Source organism: Geotrypetes seraphini, chromosome 8 (assembly GCF_902459505.1).
Source record: "Geotrypetes seraphini chromosome 8, aGeoSer1.1, whole genome shotgun sequence".
NCBI classification, from domain to species: Eukaryota; Metazoa; Chordata; class Amphibia; order Gymnophiona; family Dermophiidae; genus Geotrypetes; species Geotrypetes seraphini.
Genome location: NC_047091.1, coordinates 19344398 through 19363834, shown reverse-complemented (window position 1 = coordinate 19363834; position 19437 = coordinate 19344398). Strand labels below are relative to the sequence as shown.

The window sequence follows — 19437 nt, the reverse complement described above, 5'->3', positions numbered from 1 at the left end:
ATCAATATTCGCAGCAATTTAGCCAGGAGAGGTTCCTTTCCAGTTATTTCACCTTCACGGGGCTATCCACTAATATTCAGTGACACCCATCCAGAGTGTCATTGAAAATCAGCAGTAGCCACCATAACAACCAGGCATAACAACCAGGACGAGGGAAGTCATCTTGCCACTGTATCGAGCGATGGTGCGTCCGCATCTGGAATATTGCGTTCAATATTGGTCGCCGTACCTCAAGAAGGACATGGCGGTACTCGAGAGAGTCCAAAGGAGAGCAACGAAACTGGTAAGAGGGCTGGAACACTGCCCATATGCCGAGAGGTTGGATAGGCTGGGGCTCTTCTCTCTGGAAAAAAGGAGGCTCAGGGGTGATATGATAGAGACCTTCAAGATCATGAGGGGCATAGAGAGGGTGGATAGGGACAGATTCTTCAGGCTGAAGGGGACAACAGGTACGAGGGGGCATTCGGAGAAACTGAAGGGAGATAGGTTCAAAACGAATGCAAGGAAGTTTTTTTTCACCCAAAGGGTCGTGGACACTTGGAATGCGCTACCGGAGGACGTGATTGGGCAGAGTACGATACAAGGATTCAAACAGAGACTGGACGGATTCCTGAGGGATAAAGGGATCGTGGGATACTGAGAAAGCTAACCAGAAAATAAGTATAGAAACCCGACCAGGTCGTGCATGTGCAAGACCGGAGGGCTAGGACTTTGATGGGAAGATAGGACTCAATAGGAAACCAAGGTGGCATGGGGGCCCCTTCTGGTGATTTGGACAGGTCGTGACCTGTTTGGGCCGCCGCGGGAGCGGACTGCTGGGCAGGATGGACCTATGGTCTGACCCGGCGGAGGCACTGCTTATGTTCTTATGTTCTTAACTGAAACTGGCTATTCAATGGGTTCATAGTCAAAAGCGCGCACCGACAAAGGTGCGCCGAGACAACTGAGCGCAAGGTGGAAGCCCGCGCCAAAGAAAAACAGTGTTTTACGGGGCTCCGACGGGGGGGGGGGGGTGTTGGTGGGGAACCCCTCCACTTTACTGAATACAGATCGCGCCGGTGTTGTGCAGTGTTGTGGGGGTTAACTTTTTCCCTGTTTTTTAGGGAAAAAGTGAAGTTTTCAGTATAATGTGGGGGGTTACAACCCCCCAAACCCCCCACAACGCCGGCGCAATCTGTATTCAGTAAAGTGAGGAGGTTCCCCCCCACATCCCCCGTCGGAGCCCCTTAAAACACTGTTTTTCTTCAGCGCAGGCTTCCGCCTTGCACTCAGTTGTCTTGGCGCGCCTTTGTCGGCGCGCGCTTTTGACCTGTCACCATTCAATGGATGCTCTTGGGGCAGAGTCGGTACTTAACCAGTTAAGTTAACCAGTAAAAGAGGACTGCGTAAATAGCTGTTCTATCTTTAGCAAAATTAAGAACACAAGAATAGCCTTTCTGGTCGGACCAATGGTCCATCAAGTCCAGTAGCCCGTTTTCACGGTGGCCAATCCAGGTCACTAGTATCTGGCCAAAACCCAAAGAGTAGCAACATTCCATGCTACCGATCCAGGGCAAGAAGTGGCTTCCCCCACGTCTTTCTCAATAACAGACTATGGACTTTTCCTCCAGGAACTTGTCCAAACCTTTCTTAAAACCAGCTACACTATCCGCAAGCCTGCCAAAATACCCAGGGCCGCCCAATGATAGGGGCCACCTGCAGCTGAACCCTCCCAGGTCTTGGACCTCTCCCCCCCCCATCCCCTGCATCCAGCTGCTATTTTTGTGGTTTGTTTGTTTTTTAATTTTCTGTCAGCGCCTGAGACAATCAGTGCTCAGGCACTGACAGAAAAGTTAGCCCAGAGTGATGAGCAGCAAATTACTACCGCAGTTTTGACAAGGAATGAATTTGCGTGCTCATTATTCTGAGCATGCCGCACTGATTGTTCAACACTGGATTCGCAGTAGATTTCCCTGTACCGTGGATCTTTTGAGCATTCCCCTGGTAAGGGCAGTTATGCGCTGAACTGCTAATTGATGCCTATGAGCACTAAAGAAGGCCAATCATGGCCCCTTATTGATGACCTTATTCTGTAAATTGCGCACCCAAATGCACTGGCGTGTACTGTATCTGTATTTCCTGTTCAAAACATTTTCAATAAAAATATTTGAAATCAAAAAAATGTGGGTGCACGACTTTTTAGAATTAAGAGGAACGTGTGTATGTCTATACACAGAAAGCCTGAGGATTCTGGAAGCGGCAGTGAGGTCCAGAAAGCTGGAGTACGTGACCCGATTCATTCCCTCATGGGACTGTAATTTGGTTTTCCACTCCTTTCCCTCTCCCTGGTTAAATAAAATCAAAAATCCTCTTGGTTCAGCAAGGCTTGCAGTGCCCAGCCCTCCTGTTGACCCGCTTCAATGAAAAGTAAAACTTGGTTTCATACTTACTTGGGGTAATTCATGCAGTAGAGGGTGTAAATGTCAAACTCCTCGCTCTGCAAGGAAGAGAGAACGCATTAGGAAGGAGGGAATAGAAAGCTCAAAGAGATCAGTCAGTATGAAAGGAGAGAGAGAGAGAGAGAGAAAGAAACTGACTAAAGTAGAGTGATGGACAGAGAGGAATTCATTTCATAAAAAGGCATCTAGAAGAATGTTTCCATGCCCTGTCCCGCCCCCAGGCTCATCTAGTTCCACCCTGCCGATACAGGCGCCTGACTTACCCTCCAACGCTGCACCCCAAGACGCGGTTTAGTAAAAGAGGGCCTTCATTTTTTAATTGGTTCAGTCAGCGCTGTCGTAACAGCACCATTAAAAACCACCCCTACCTATAGGCTGCTTTGTTTGGGGGGGGGGCCCCAAGAGCTCTACCCTAGCGCATGACCTCCCGGCAGCTCCCGAGTCCCCCACCCGCCTGCTCCTGATGCCATAGTTTTAAATCTTCGGGTAGCCGCCACGCAGCGTCCACGAGTAGGCCTGCCCCCCCGGAAGTAGAATGAAGGGTTCCGGGGCGGTCCTGCTGTTTAACGCTGCGCAGCGGCTGCCCAAAGATTTAAAATCATAACACCAGGAGAAGGGAAGGCGGGCAACAATCGGTGACTGAAAACTTGGGGAGGTGGCCTTGGCCCCTGTGGCCTCCCCCTTTCCGACGCATATGCCCCTACCCATGCCTACCCGAAAAGTAGGCATGGTGAGCAGAGTTTGGACATAGAAAGAGTTAGGCATCGTTATTTTAGGCCAAGAAAACCATGGCCTAATATACCAGTGTCTAAGTTAGAGACACTTAGTGGCGGCTAAGTGCAGCTAGGTACAATTCTTAAAATGGCGCCTAACTTTGAAAGACGTGGTAGGGCCTTTGTAACCAGGCGCTCTGTTCATGAGGAGGAGAAAAAAAACCCTGTGAACTCAATATCTTCTTTTTTTGTAAGAAGATTGGAAAATGCCAAATGTAAATCAAAAAATTAAGCACATAAGAACATAAAAATTGCCACTGCTGGGTCAGACCAGTGGTCCATCATTCCCAGCAGTCCGCTCCCGCGGTGGCCCTTAGGTCAAAGACCAGTGCCCTAACTGAGACTAGCCCTAACTGCGTACATTCTGGTTCAGCAGGAACTTGTCTAACTTTGTCTTGAATCCCTGGAGGGTGTTTTCCCCTATAACAGCCTCCGGAAGAGCGTCCCAGATTTCTACCACTCTCTGGGTGAAGAAGAACTTCCTTATATGACACGGTACTACTCGAAAGGGTCCAGAGAAGAGCGACTAAAATGGTTAAGGGGCTGGAGGAATTGCCGTACAGTGAAAGATTAGAAAAACTGGGCCTCTTCTCCCTCGAAAAGAGGAGACTGAGAGGGGACTTGATCGAAACATTCAAAAATACTGAAGGGAATAGACTTAATAGATCAAGACAGACTGTTCATCCTCTCCAAGATAGAGAGAACGAGAGGGCACTCTCTAAAGTTGAAAGGGGATAGATTCCGTACAAACGTAAGGAAGTTCTTCTTCACCCAGAGAGTGGTGTTGAGCTGGAACGCTCTTCCGGAGTCTGTTGTAGGGGAAAACACCCTCCAGGGTTTCAAGACTAAGCTGGAGAAGTTCCTGCTAAACTGGGACGTACGCAGGTGAGGCTGGACTCATTTAGAGCACTGGGGGCCGCCGCGTGAGTGGACTGCTGGGCAAGATGGACCACTGGTCTGACCCAACAGCAGCAATTCTTATGTTCTTACGTTCTTATATATACAGGGCTTATACAAACACTTTTATACATACATCAGGAAGCAGTGACTTAGGTCCTCGGGGAACTGGGCCCTCTCACTTTTGGCTTGGGACCCTTCTGCCTTCATGTTGTCTGAGTCACACCTGCAGCAGCACTTAATTCATTCAGGCGTGTTTATCTTGTATTATATTGTTATAAGAACATAAGAATTGCCGCTGCTGGGTCAGACCAGTGGTCAGCAGTCGTGCCCAGCAGTCTGCTCACGTGGCGGCCCTAAGGTCAAAGACCAGTGCCCTGAGACTAGCCCTACCTGCATACGTTCTGGTTCAGCAGGAAGTTGTCTAACTTTGTCTTGACTCCCTGGAGGGTGTTTTCCCCTATAACAGCCTCTGGAAGAGCATTCCAGTTTTCTATCACTCTCTGGGTGAAGAAGAACCTCCTTACGTTTGACGGAATCTATCCCCTTTTAACTTTATATCCTCAATGTTTCCAATTTTGAATATAAAAGAGGGAGGGAAATATTAAGGCTAGTCATGGGATAGCCTGTAGGCTATAAGGAAGTTAGGTTAAACTTAGGCTTTGCTACATAGCTGTCCAGACCAGGCCTGAACTGTATTTTTTTTAAGAGAATTAAGCTGCCAGCATTATTGATCCAAGCTGGTATACTGAAAAACATTGCAATGTGGAGCTGGATTGTTTATTCTAGGTGAGATCATGGGACAGAAAAGCTGTGGTGGAAAGTCATTTAGGTCATGATGATCTGGGACATTTATGCTCACCCGTGAAGGTAGTCAGAGGGCAGGTCTGCTGAGACTAGGGTTACCAGAGGTCCGGATTTACCCAGACATGTCCCCTTTTTAGCGGACATGTTTGGGCATCTTGATGGCCTTTCAAAACCTGGCACTTTGTCTGGGTTTTGAAAAGCTCCCAGCTCGGGACAGCGTTGGGAAAGCACCTGCGCATGCGTGGATGAAACGCGGTGATGTCACGCACATGCATGTGATGTCATCATGGCACACCTGCGTATGCACAGATGCCCTGTGGCTCTGAGCACGAGAACACATTGAGGCCTGATAGGGTATGACTTGGGTGAAATGGGGCGGGGTTGGGTAGAACCGAGACTCCCCTTTGAAGGGCCTATCAGAGAATAATAATAATAATAATAACTTTTTCCGCCAGCAATCTTGCGACTTCTAGGCGGTTTACATTAAATAGAAACTGTAAATACAATAAATAATAGCTGTAGATACAATGAATAGAGCTGTACATACAACGAATTGAAGAGAATAACAGTGTGCATCTGATAATGTCATCATTAATAATAGTACCAACAGTTTGTGTGTAGGGTTAGGGTTAACATTTTACAAGTTCTGGTATATGATGATGTTACAAGGGGGGTTGATGGCCTGGTTCGTTGTCTAGGTATTTCAGGAACAGGTAAGTTTTTAGGTGTTTCCTAAATTCTCCATAATTGTTCGTGTGTGCAATTAGTTTTTCTGGGTCTTTACCCCATGTTGCTGCTTGATACGATAGCAGTTGTTGATGATATCTTTTATATTTGCATCCTCTGGCCGGTGGGGAGACAAATTTCAGGTGTGTTTTTCTTTCGTGTCTGTTGGTTGGGAATGAGAAGAGGTCTGTGATGTATTTAGGGGTTAGCCCATTTAGTACTTTGAAGCAGAGACATCCTAGTTTGAACTTCGTGCGTGCCTCCATCGGCAGAGAATGGGTTGCGATTGTCTTAAACTGACTAGGCCTTTGCATTATAGGACCGATTGCCATGACATAATCCTCCATAAGCTGGACCATTCATGAATTGCCAAGCTCCATTACTTCCATGTCAGCCTGTCAACAGCCAATGACAGGACTTACTATTAACGGCTATAGAGGCAAATCTTATAGAACAATGGATTTCTTGGACATTCGAAGGAATGAAAATGAGAATGTGAGAGAGCTAAGTATGAGTGAGAGCCAGAATGAGAGAGTGAGGACATGCCAGAAGGTGAGACAGAATTGGTGGCTTTCAGCCCTGCAGAGGGACTGGAAAGATGTGCCTTGGAGAAGGATGACTTGCCTGGAAGGAGGGAAACAGCAATCTCTTCCCGTGCAGAATTTCTATTCAGACTGAGCTAACATCAGAAATGCTGCTACAGCAAAATTCTGTTTTAAATCAGACTCTTTTTTGCCTGACAGCAACTAGCAAAGTTCAAGTCTATCCACTAACCAAGGGGTAGTCTCGACCAGACTTCCCCGTCCCCGCGGGAGCTCATTTTCCCGTCCCATCCCCGCAAGTTCTTTTCCTGTCCCTGCCCCCATTCCTGCAAGTTCTGTCCTCATCTGCACAAGCCTCAAAAATCATAAGGGTTCGAGGCTGGGGCGGTTAAGGCAGAGCTTATAGAAATGGGGCAGGGACAGGGACAAAACTCATGGGGACAGGATGGGTTAAATTGCGTTCCTGCGGGGACGGGGAAAAATTTGGCCCCGTGCCATTCTCTACTATAGAGTAAATGTGTAGTTAAACTGTGTGGAAACATTAAGCATAACATCTTACTGAGACTCAGAGATTGTAAGTTTCTACATACAGTACTTCTTTAATCCGACCTTACTTAAGATTGTTAGTTGATCTGTGTTACTGTTGGTTTGAACTAAATAAAGCCAATTTTAAATCCCAAGCACCTCTTGTATATACATATAAAGCATAGCACTGAGAAGGTATAAACAGATCCCGTTATAATGCCTGCATAGTTCAGGTCTGAGCACGTATGGGACAGCTGGAGTTAACAGCCAAAGCACGCCTGAGTGAATTAAGTGCTGTTGCAGGCATGACCCAGATGGGAGATGTCATCAGCTGACAGGGCTTGGCATCCCCGCCAGCAGAGGTAATATTGCAATGGGCAGCGGGCGGCCGGGGGGGGGGGGGGAGAGGGAGGCAGGAGAAGGAGGTGGGAGAGACTTCTAGCTATGCCGCTGTCAGAGGCAGTTTTATTATTTTTTTTTAAAGGCATGTTTCCAGATAAAGCGCTGCTTGAACTCCAGAAATGCCTGCGAAATGATCCTCTTTTTATGTAATTTCACGCAGATTGTCAGGCCAAGAACATTTCTTGAATCTAATTCAGAGGGGGGGGGGGGGGGAAGAGACAAAAGGACAAGAGACAGAAAGCAAAGGAAGCAGAACGAGAGGAAAGGGGATTTGTAAGTACTTAAGCAGAAATCCCCACGAGTGCTTCATGCAGCCAGAGGCAGTAAATCACTGCGCACACACCCTACAGAGAAGCAGAGAGGACCCAGAAAGCTCTGGGGGCGGATGGCAGACGTTCAGATGAACATAAGAACTGCCATCTCCGGATCAGACCCATGGTCCATCGAGTCCGGCGATCCGCACATGCGGAGGCCCAGTCAGGTATACACCTGATGTAGTTTTAGTCACCCATATCCCTCTATGCCTCTCATAAGGAGATGTGCATCTAATTTGCCTTTGAATCCCAGCACAGTGGATTCCTTAATAACCTCCTTTGGGGAGAGCATTCCAGGTGTCTACCACTCGCTGCGTAAAACAGTACTTCCTGACATTTGTCCTGGACTTGTCCCCTCTTAGCTTCAAACCATGTCCTCTTGTCCGTGTCGCGTTGGACAATGTAAATAATTTATTTTCCTGCTCTATTTTATCGATGCCTTTCAGCATTTTGAACGTCTCGATCATGTCCCCTCGCAGCCTCCTCTTCTCAAGGGAGAACAGTCCCAGTTTCTTGAGTCGTTCCTCATATTCCAAGTTCTCCATACCTCTTATTAACTTCGTTGCTCGTCTCTGCACCCTCTCCAACAGTTTTATATCCTTCTTTAGGTTGGGAGACCAATGTTGGACACAGTATTCCAAGTGAAGAACCCCCAAGCACAGGTAAGATACGGGCCGGCTCGTAAGTGACCCCTTTCTCCTTGGGCTCCCTGCACTGCACAGTCTGCTTCAGGGAAATTTGGGATCTGCTGGGGTACTTGTGACCAGCGAGGGTAGGTGGCACCCGAGGCAGTGGGTGCCCGGGGAAGTGCTGTCCCCCCCACCCCACTCATGACCTCCCTTCCTCCCCCTGTATCTCTTTAAATCTTCACCAGCGAAAGCAATTTCTCCAGCCAGTTGCTGGCGCTGGCTTGGCTGCCCTCTGAAATCACTTCCTGGTCATGGGACTAGGAAGTGACATGAGAGGGGGAAGTCAGTGCTGGCGCAAGCAGCAGGCCAGAGAAGCTGCTCGCGCCAGCACTGACTTCCCCTCTCGTGTCACTTCCTAGTCCCATGACCCGGAAGTGATTTCAGAGGCCAGCCAGGCCAGCTGGCTGGAGAAGTTGCTTTCGCTGGTGAAGATTTTTAAAGAGGCTCTGGGATGGAGGGAAGGGACAGCACTTGTATGGTGTGGGGGTGGAGGGGCGGAAAGGTGCGGGCGCCCCCACTAAAATGGCGCCTGGTGTGGTCCATATCCCCCCTTATGATGTCATTGCTTGTGACAAGTCATGCACTGACCCTGCTGAGCTTGATGGATGTTAGTTTGACACAACATAGCTTTCCTTGTGCTCTTACGCCCCTAACTGACTTACTTCCAATGAAGTGTAAGAGGAAGAGAAAGTCCCCAGGCTTAGTGGCCCATCAGCTGGCCTCCAGGAAGAGAGAACTGTAAGTTTTCAGACCATGATGCTCAGCAGTTTTAAAGCTACGGGCTGCATTAGAGCCAGCTATTCAAAGCGCCTGTCTTCCTTTGGAAAATGACCCCCTTATCTGCACACATTTACATCTTCTATTTAATCGGTACAAACGTCCTGCCTTACTTTACAGGCAATTAAAATATATAGAGGAAAAGTACCACAATAGAACCCAACAGACACTAAAAACTCAAGCCGTTAGATGTTGCAATATTGGCCCGGCAGAAAGAACGTGGGTGCAGCTTCATTTGAGTTCACTGAGCAGTATTTCCAGTGGCACAGACTCCTACACTTCTCCTGTAACAGACTCAGGAATGATGCAAGGCTACATTATGGCCTAGATTCACTAAACTCACCTCTCCGATCCGTGGGCGATCCGTGTCCGAGTCTTGCCGGGCGACCGATTCACTAAAGAGTCCCCATGCAAACGATATGATCGGACACACGCCCACAGGCGATCCAGACGCATGCGCAGACCATCCTCTCTGCCTGGAGATGCGATCCGCGCATGCGCTTGCTCTTCACAAAAGCTTGAGGTCAAACAGAAGGGGTGGGGGCAGCTGCACTCGCTGGCCCCAAGAGAATCATAGCAGGACACGCTATGCAGCCAGACTGGAACAACTAGCAGAACACGGGGTAGCGCAGCCCCGCTTTAAAACCGCGGGTTAAAAACACGGGCTTGAAGAGATTCAGGGCAGAAGAGAGGCAGGGCAGCAGAGAGCAGGGCGCTTTTTGCACAATGGAGATGTATTTTATTTTGATGGTTTCAGGCTGGGATTTCAGGGCGGCAGAGAGCAGGACAGTCGGCAATGGACGTGAGCGACTGGTCCTCAGCAGCCTCGCTTCTTTTGGGAATCGGTGTTCCTTCGTTGGTTCCTTTCTTACTTTGGCATGCCATTTCCCCTCATTTGCACGTGCGGATCGGAAGCGGTGTGCGGATCAGCCGGAAGTTTAGTGAATCGGGTCGGGGTCGGAGAAGGCTCGCAAAGTTTAGTGAATCTTTCCCTAAGAACAGTGTGTGGTTGTGAATGTTGTACCTTAGAGCAGGGATGTCCAACCTTTTGGCTTCCCTGGGCCGCATTGGCCGAAAAAGGATGTTTCTGGGGCCGCACAAATGCGCAAACGCTGCAGCAAGACAGAGGAGGGAACCTGACGGTAAACACCCGGGGGCAGCAGAGGAAAACACTGCATCGCCCTTGACCGGGGCCGCACAAAATACTTCACGGGGCTGCATGCAGCCCTCGGGCCGCAGGTTGGACACCCCTGCCTTAGAGGGAACACTACTAGGGACAGTTGGCCCTTTGTCAGCTGGGAGCAGAGGTAAGCAGCAAAAATCTTTAAAATCTACAAGTTCTGAGTTACATACAAATCGAACTTAAGAACAGCTTTAAAAACAAAACTTGTATTATATTAATTAGATGTGCAAATTGCCCTTGCCGTGCTCTTCCTACTTGTACACCCCTGTGCTAAAGCACTTAAATTCCACGTTAGAGAACAGTGCGTAATTTACTTGCCCATGTTAGTGCCACTATTCTGTGCACTTACACATGCTCAGTTACAGAAGTGCCCTTTAACCCTCCTCCGGACAAGGAATGCCTGCATTCAAATTGGAAAATCTGTGCACATGCAGGTGGTGTGCACATAACTTCACATATATATATGGCCCAATCTGTTTTGTAAGAGGCTGTTTCTGTGCTTAAATCTGTTTTACCCATAAAAGTGTTTCCCCCCCCCCCCCCCAGTTTTTCAATGCCCTTCTGTAATACTACATGCTGGCCTGTCATTTGTGTTGGCCATCAGAAACAGGTCGACACCAGACAAAATGAAAACATGAAGTAGGCTGACGTTAAAGTGAAAATAAAATCCGTATGTGTAAAGAGTAGAACGAAGAGGAAAGTTTGAAAAGTATGACAGAGAGCAGAAAGAATCAAACCCAGATGTGCAATGAAACATACAAGAAAGAGCATTTCTGACTGCATTCACAGTGCCAAAAATGTGTAGTTAAAATCCCCAGAAAACCAAAGGCGTTTGGGGACACCGATGGAATGGCATAAGTAAGACGCCTTGTCACTCATCACATCCCTCACTCCAGCAAGAATGAAAAGGGGACAGTAAAAGAGACCCTAGGGTGGTGCGGTGCTGGGGGGGGGGGGGGTCTCCCTTCCCTTCCGGGGTATTGATTGTTTATTGCAGGGTATGGCAAACGGTGTGCGGCGGCACACTAGTGTGCCATGGCAAGATTCCGGGTGTGCCGCGAGATGCTGGCGAGGAGAGGCGCCAGCTGACCACTTACAGTCCCCGCGCACCTTTTCAAGCCGCAGCACACTAAACTCGGGGCTGGAGGGTCTCCGTGCTTGCATGGACGTCGCCATGATGATGTCACACATGCACGTGACATCATCACGACGCCATCCGCGCATGCCTGCTTGAAAAGGTGTGTGGGGACACTGGTTTATTGTTTATTGTACACAGAGGGCTCGATATACCGCCTTACGATGGGAACGCTCAAAGCGGTTTTACAAATTTAAGTTGAGGAAAAAGAAAAAAGAAGCACTGTTGATTAGGACGAAAGATGAAGAATAAGGAGAACAAGGAAAAATAAAATATATTTTCTGCTCTTAACAGAGGATGTGGTAAGAGCGGATAGCGTAGCTGGTTTTAAGAAAGGTTTGGACAAGTTCCTGGAGGAAAAGTCCATAGTCTGTTATTGAGAAAGATATGGGAGAGAAGCCACTGCTTGCCCTGGATCGGTATGCATGGAATGTTGTTACTACTTCAGATTCTGGAAGCTTTGGTTACTCTTTGGGATTCCGGAATCTTGCTGTTCTTTTGGATTCTGAATGGAATGTTGCTACTCCTTGAGTTTTGGCCAGGTACTAGGGACCTGGATTGGCCACCGTGAGAACGGACTACTGGGCTTGATGGACCATTGGTCTGACCCAGTAAGTCTATTATTATGTTCCTTTTTTACAAGGTTGGGCAGGTGCACAATGGCAAGGCCCCCAGAGAAGCAGGCCCTCGGGAGGTTGGGAGTAGTGAGTGGACTACGGCTGGAGCCCAGAAAAGGGGATAGAAGGAACGGTCAAGGGATAGCCTAGCACCTCTACTAATTTCTATCAGGTGTAATATCAAATTGTTCTACACTGGTCTTTCAGGAAGAGCATGCCGACAGGATCCATCACCCACCATTCTATTCCATTTGACAAAATTGAATATAGGGATAGGATTAGAGGTAATTTATAAAATTAGTCAGAGACCACTGTTCAGGCAGTGGGCCTGATGGGCCTCCGCGAGAGCGGACCGCTGGGCGAGATGGACCTCTGGTCTGCCTCAGCGGAGGCAACTTCTTATGTTCTTATTTCCCACAACAAACATCAAAATGCTTTATAATTAACAAAAATAGAATGTAAATACATGATACATAAAAAAAATACTCAATAAAATGGTAGGAGTAAAAGACTCGAAATTGTTAATTCTCAAAAGTACATACTATTTTCTTCACCATAGAGAATTAATAGTAACATATGTATTATTAAATCTAGCATAAAAAATATATCTAAATCAAATGAAAGTGCTCAGTGAAAGCCAAAAAGCTTCAGGTATAAGAGCCATGGACTTTACCAGCTCAGGCTTTAAAACATCACAGCACCCTTCCTGCCTGCCATTAGCCTGATTTTTTTTTTTTTTTAAAGATGAGCAAAAAAGTATCTATAGTGAAGGGTTACTTATCTTTAACAGCTAAGAGTCTACTCCGGCCGTCGCTCACAATACACTTCCCCCTCCGTATTCACTTATTCGCAGTTTTAAACCACAAAATTCATTTTCATTTTTCAGGCTGTTTTAAGCCCTGTAAGCCCCCCTTTAAGCCATATCTGGTGGTCTTGCAGGTTTTCGGGGGGCAGGAGCGTCTTCCAGGCTCCTGCCCCGTGCAGATCGCTCACAGGAAATGGCTCGAGAGACTACGGGAGCTCAAGGCAGCCACTTCCTGTGAGCGAACTGCACGGGGCAGGGAGCGGGGGAAGATTCGACTCTGCCTAAAAACCCACTAGACCACCAGGTAAGGCTTAAGGGGGGGCGTTCAGGCTTAAATAGGCCGGGAAAGCGAGGGTTAGGGGCAGAATCGGCCCAAATATTATTCACGTGTTTTTTAATATTCGCGGCTGGCTGCAGCCCCTAACCCCCGTGAATACGGAGGGGGAAGTGTACTGCAAATCCTCAAGCGTGCTTAACATTCTCCCCAATGTTCAAACTCAAAATCCAAAATCATAAACCAATAATCCATGTGATATAGTTTTTTAAATCCATAGGTAGTCTTCAATATCCACAGTCTTCCTCAACACTGTACGCGATTCTCCCATCGCTTCTTCAGGAGGAAGGATAACCAGCAATTCTTTTTAAACATCAATGAAAGCTCCACACTGGACAAGCACCAAGCTCAGAGCCCACTATCGGCTTAGCTGCCAAAAAACGCCACCAGCTGGATATTGAAGACTACCTATGGATTAAAAAAACTAACTCCCTCTTCTATTAAACTGCGCTAGCAGTTTTTAGCGCAGAGAGCCGTGATGAATGGCCTGCGCTGCTCCCGACACTCACAGGAACTCTATGAGCGTCGGGAGCAGTGCGAGCCATTCAGCACGGCTCACTGCACTAAAAACTGCTAGTACAATTTAATGTTCAATAATTTTTATTGAGTTTTAAAAATAAAATATACATAACAAAAATCTTACAAAGAATGTCATCTCAACTCAGTTAATACATTGTAGATATATAAATTCAAAGAAGTCAACAATCAGTTATCATCACAATACAAACACGATAAAGTACCTCCCAACTAGAGAGTTGCGCGGGGACAGAAATCCCACCCATCCCCGCCAGGATCCTCTCCGTCCCTACCCATCCCCATCAGGATCCTCTCCGTCCCCACCCATCCCCGCATGGAATTACCTCCATCCCCGCCCAAAACCATAAAAAGCAGCAATTACTTCTGACAGGATCATCAATTCCACAGTTTCTTTTGTGTTTGCGCTGCTGTTTTCCTTGTGGAATCTCTTTGGTGGAACCCTTTTTGTTTTCTGTTTAGGTAATTAACTTATAAACCCCCTCTTTTACTAAGGCTGACATGTCCATTATATTATATGGACGAACCCTGCTTCCAAAGCCTTCCATCCCCGTGGGAGTCCCATTGGCTAGAGGGGGGTCCCCGTGGGAGTCCCGTGGGCCAGTGGGGGGTCCCCGTGGGAGTCCTGTGGGTTAGGGGGGGATTCCCACGGGACCTCCGCGGGACCCGTGGGATTCCCGCGATCCCCGTTCTCATGCAGACCTCTACTCTCAACACACCCTCCTCCCTTCCCATCCCCCCTTCTCCCCCTCCACCCATCCCACTGCTTGCACAGTTTAATAAAAATAGGGCCTATATCACATGGATTATTTTGGATTTGAACAATTGGGGAGAATATTAAGCACGTTGAGGATTTGGAGTATTGGTGAGCGATGGATAGAGTAGACTCTCAGCTGTTAAAGATAAGTAACCCTTCACTATAGAGACTTTTTTGCTCATCTTATAAAATAAATAAATAAATAAAAATCAGACTAATGCAGGCAGGAAGGGTGCTGTGATTGTTTTAAAGCTTGAGCTGATAGAGTCCATGGCTCTTATACCTGAAGCTTTTCATTGATTTAGATATATTTTTTATGCTAGATTTAATAATACATATGTTACTATTAATTCTCTACGGTGAAGAACATAAAAAAAATACAACCTACAACTGTTGCTTAGTTAATACTGTACGTGCCTATTAATTTCATATGCTCACACATCACTTTTCAGCTATTCCTTTCAAAATACTATATACTCCCTTGCCTGCAGCACTCTTGAATGAAGAATGCCTCACATTCCTCTCACCCTCTGTGCCCTGAAGTCAGGGGTAAAAGAGCAGACCACCTTGCCCCAACTGGCACAACTTACCCTCTGACAAAGCACTCAGCGATGGAATGAGCAGTTCTGCAACTTTCCAACTCCTCCAGGAGCTCGCTGTGAAAGAAGAGGGAAAAAAAACCCATCAGACTACACTGGATATTACTCCGCTCATTCTCTTTGGGTTGACACGGCGAGCAGTCAGCCAAGACTGGAGGTATCTTCCTGCCCACCTTTCTAAGCAATGAGGGGACAGAAGTCCTCACTTTTTAAATGAAATGCCAGATATTCTTTCAAAGAATATCTGGCATGTCTGGCGTGCTGGACTTTAAGAATAAATGGGATACCTATGTGGGATCCCTACGAGGGTCGAACTGGAATATCGGTCGCTAGGTATAGACTTAAGAGGATGGGTCAGTAGGGTGGGCAGACTTGATGGCCTATAGCCCTTTTCTGCCGTAATCTTCTATGTTTCTAAACCGTGGCCTGCCGTTTTCCTTGCCCACTGTTTGTCTGCAAGGAAGGGTTTCACTCCCCGAAATAAAAACGGTACCCCCTGGCTCTGTTGTCTATGGCCGGCCCAGGCTGCATTGCTAGGTGTGGGAAGGTGCATCAGACCTCAAGGAGAACAGGGGGTGAGGCGGCTTTGCCTCTGCCAACTCAATGCCCTTTTACTCTGCCAGAAGAGTATCAGCTGCAATTCTCAAAAAGTCAGCAAACAAGCTTTGGCAGGGATAGGCATGTGCCACAGAACTGGCTACACTTGGCTTTCACAGACCTTGCAACAATAACAATGAACAATCCTGAATCTAAGTAGAACCCCTGAAGAGCAGAGCATGGGAACATAATCTAAGAGCTGGGCAAGGGATCAATGAGTCCAATAAGCTTCTTCTGGCCCTAGCTAAATCAACCCAGATGCTTTCCTGAGATGCTCCAGTCATTCTACTCCCCCCCTCCTCTCCCCCTGGGCTGGTCATACCATGGACTCCCAATTCTTCATCTCAATTCAACAATCAACCCTGGCTTGAAAGAGGGGCCTGCTCTGGGGTATTCTTTCCTGTCTCTACCGAAATTTAATCTTCTGGCTGACTGGCAGCAGCAGCAAGGTATCCTCATCTCTGGAGTATCTTCCTGTTCCCGCGTAGGTGGGGCACTCTAGAGAGAAGGTTTTGGGGCAGGCTGACAGCAGCAGGCTCACCTCGCTGCTGCTGCTGCCGGCCGACCCAAAGATTAAATTTCAGTGAGGAGGTAGGTGAGGGACAGTGGAGATCCATAGGGAAAGAGAGAAGCACCATCTCACTGTTCAAATTTACAATAAACTTGGAAAAAACTTGGAGAGAGAGAGCATCCATGGGGAGGGAGGGAAGGAGAGAGAGAAACAAGCACCCACAGGGGTGGGGGTGTTGGAGGGAGGAAGAGAGAGACGCACCCAAGGGGGTGATGGAGGGAGAGAAGGAGAGAGAAGAGAGAGAGAGAGATGCAAGCACCGATGGGGGAGAGACAGAGAGAAGCACTCAAGGGGAAGGAGGGAAGGAGAGAGAAGCAAGCACCCATGGGGGAGGAAGGGGGAGTGATGAGAAACACCCATAGAGGATTTGGAGGGAGGGAGAGAGATAAGCACTAAAAGGGTACAGAAGATGGTAAGGGGGGACTAAGTAAATGGGTGCAAGGTATAGTGGGGCAAGGCTGAGACTGGTGAAAAGTTGGGGCCCCCGCAGTTCAGGGGTGAGACTGGTAGGAGGAGGGGCTAGGGTGGGGCTGTGGGTGGGCTGCGGGAAGGGTTATGTGTCCCATTTTTTGACTTCACAAATATAGTAACCCTAGGGCAGGGGTGTCAAGGTCCCTCCTCGAGGGCCGCAATCCAGTCGGGTTTTCAGGATTTCCCCCATGAATATGCATGAGATCTATTAGCATACCATGAAAGCAGTGCATTCAAATAGATCTCATGCATGTTCATGGGGGAAATCCTGAAAACCCAACTGGATTGCGGCCCTCGAGGAGGGACTTTGACACCCCTGCCCTAGGGAAAGAGAATTAGGGCAATGCAGAGAACTCAGACTGTAACTATTTGAGAAGCAGTGAACGAGAACTCAGAGCTAACTACTGCCAGATGTACTGAGGTCAGCTGGTCTCTAGTGGATTCAGGCATTTTCTTTCATGTTCTGCTGTCTCCCTCGATTTGTTTCTTTAAAAGTCTGTTTATTACATTGTACTCTGAGCATCAGAAGCTCCTGTCTCTGTACAAGCATGTTAGAAGCATTCGAACACTTTATGGAAAAAAAAAGAGAATTGGAAATCAGCTTCAAAAGCAGCTTTATTTTACTGCAGGATCAGAAAAATCAAATATCAGCATTCCCAAAGGAATACTGCACCGCAGTTCATCACATCCAAAGTATTTCCAAAGAAAGAGTGTAATACACTGGAGTAAATCCAAAGAATTCCAAGAGGAATACCGCACTGTAGTGCATCATACCCAAATCATTTCCCCCCCCAAATTACTCTACTACAGTCGATCAAATCCAAAGTATTCCCATAGGAAAACCATACTATAGTGCATTACATGCAAAGCATTCCCAAAGAGAGATTGTAAGAGGCTTTTTGTGGGAAGTAGAGAAGGACACGGGGACAAATTTGTTCCCATCCCTACAGGAACTCAATTTCCCCCATCCTGTCCCCAAAAGTTTTGTCCCAGTCTCTGCCCCATTCCTGTAAACTCTGCCTTAACCGCACAAGCCTCGAACACTTATGGCTTTAAAGTGTTTGAGGTTTGTGCAGATGAGGACAGAGCTTAGGCATTGGTGGAATGAGGCATTATGACATCACAATCTGAGTTCTAGAATGTTGCTACTTAGGATTTTAATGAGGACGGAGCTTAGGCATTGGTGGAATTGAGGCATTATGACATCACAATCTGAGTTCTAGAATGTTGCTACTTAGGATTTTAATGAGGACGGAGCTTAGGCATTGGTGGAATGAGGCATTATGACATCACAATCTGAGCTCTAGAATGTTGCTACTTATGATTTTTTAAAGTGTTTGAGGCTTGTGCAGATGAGGACGGAGCTTAGGCATTGGTGGAATGAGGCATTATGACATCACAATCTGAGCTCTAGAATGTTGCTACTTATGATTTGAAAGTGTTTGAGGCTTGTGCAGATGAGGACGGAGCTTAGGCATTGGTGGAATGAGGCATTATGACATCACAATCTGAGTTCTAGAATGTTGCTACTTAGGATTTTAATGAGGACGGAGCTTAGGCATTGGTGGAATGAGGCATTATGACATCACAATCTGAGTTCTAGAATGTTGCTACTTAGGATTTTAATGAGGACGGAGCTTAGGCATTGGTGGAATGAGGCATTATGACATCACAATCTGAGTTCTAGAATGTTGCTACTTAGGATTTTAATGAGGACGGAGCTTAGGCATTGGTGGAATGAGGCATTATGACATCACAATCTGAGCTCTAGAATGTTGCTACTTATGATTTTTAAAGTGTTTGAGGCTTGTGCAGATGAGGACGGAGCTTAGGCATTGGTGGAATGAGGCATTATGACATCACAATCTGAGCTCTAGAATGTTGCTACTTATGATTTGAAAGTGTTTGAGGCTTGTGCAGATGAGGACGGAGCTTAGGCATTGGTGGAATGAGGCATTATGACATCACAATCTGAGTTCTAGAATGTTGCTACTTAGGATTTTAATGAGGACGGAGCTTAGGCATTGGTGGAATGAGGCATTATGACATCACAATCTGAGTTCTAGAATGTTGCTACTTAGGATTTTAATGAGGACGGAGCTTAGGCATTGGTGGAATGAGGCATTATGACATCACAATCTGAGTTCTAGAATGTTGCTACTTAGGATTTTAATGAGGACGGAGCTTAGGCATTGGTGGAATGAGGCATTATGACATCACAATCTGAGGTCTAGTGCAGATGAGGATGGAGCTTGCAGGAATGGGGAAGGGGCAGAAAAGAACTCATAGGGATGGGACAGGAAAATGAGTTCCTGCGGAGAAAAATTTGTCCCTGTGTCATTCTCTACTTGGGAGAAGAGTATAGAAAATTGAATAAATAAATAGTGTGAAAAGCTTCAGCCTCTGATAACCAGACCAGAGCTGGTATTGTGACATCATAATGCCTCATTCCACCAATGCCTAAGAGCCAACCTCATCAGTGATGTCACAATGGCTTGATTGTCCTATACTTGGCTCACTTTTACTACATTTTGATTTCAAGATTAGTGGAGTGTAGAGAATGACACAGGAACAAATTTTTCCCCATCCCCGCAGGAACTCAATTTCCCTGCCCCGTCCCCATGAGTTTTGTCGCTGTCCCTGTCCTTGCGCCATTCTCGTAAGCCCTGCCTTAACCGCACAAGCCTCGAGCACATGATTTTAAAGTGTTTGAGGCTTGTGCAGATGAGGACAGAGTTTAGGCATTGGTGAAATGAGGCATTATGACATCACAATCTGATCTCTAGAGTGTTGCTGCTTATGATTGAAGCTTGTGCAGATGAGGATGGAGCTTGCGGGAATGGGGCAGGGACAGGAAAATGAGTTCCCGCGGGGACGGTGAAAAATCTGTCCCCATGTCATTCTCCAATGGGGAGTCTTGACTTTCAGGGCGGGCTTGGACAGT

At 47.2% G+C, this 19437-nt stretch overlaps 1 protein-coding gene across 2 annotated transcripts in view; it reads right to left on the bottom strand.

Annotated features, from left to right (window-relative positions):
- PLEKHG2 (pleckstrin homology and RhoGEF domain containing G2) overlaps positions 1-19437 on the bottom strand; it is a 124988-nt gene that overhangs the window by 40339 nt on the left and 65212 nt on the right. The window contains exons 5-6 of one of the 2 annotated variants that reach the window (XM_033956059.1): positions 14846-14911; positions 2430-2474 (exon numbers count right to left, since the gene is read on the bottom strand). In XM_033956059.1, the coding sequence (XP_033811950.1) occupies positions 2430-2474; positions 14846-14911 (111 nt within the window). Of the gene's footprint in view, positions 1-2429; positions 2477-14845; positions 14912-19437 lie in introns of both variants that reach the window. The other variant, XM_033956058.1, reaches the window with a different exon arrangement.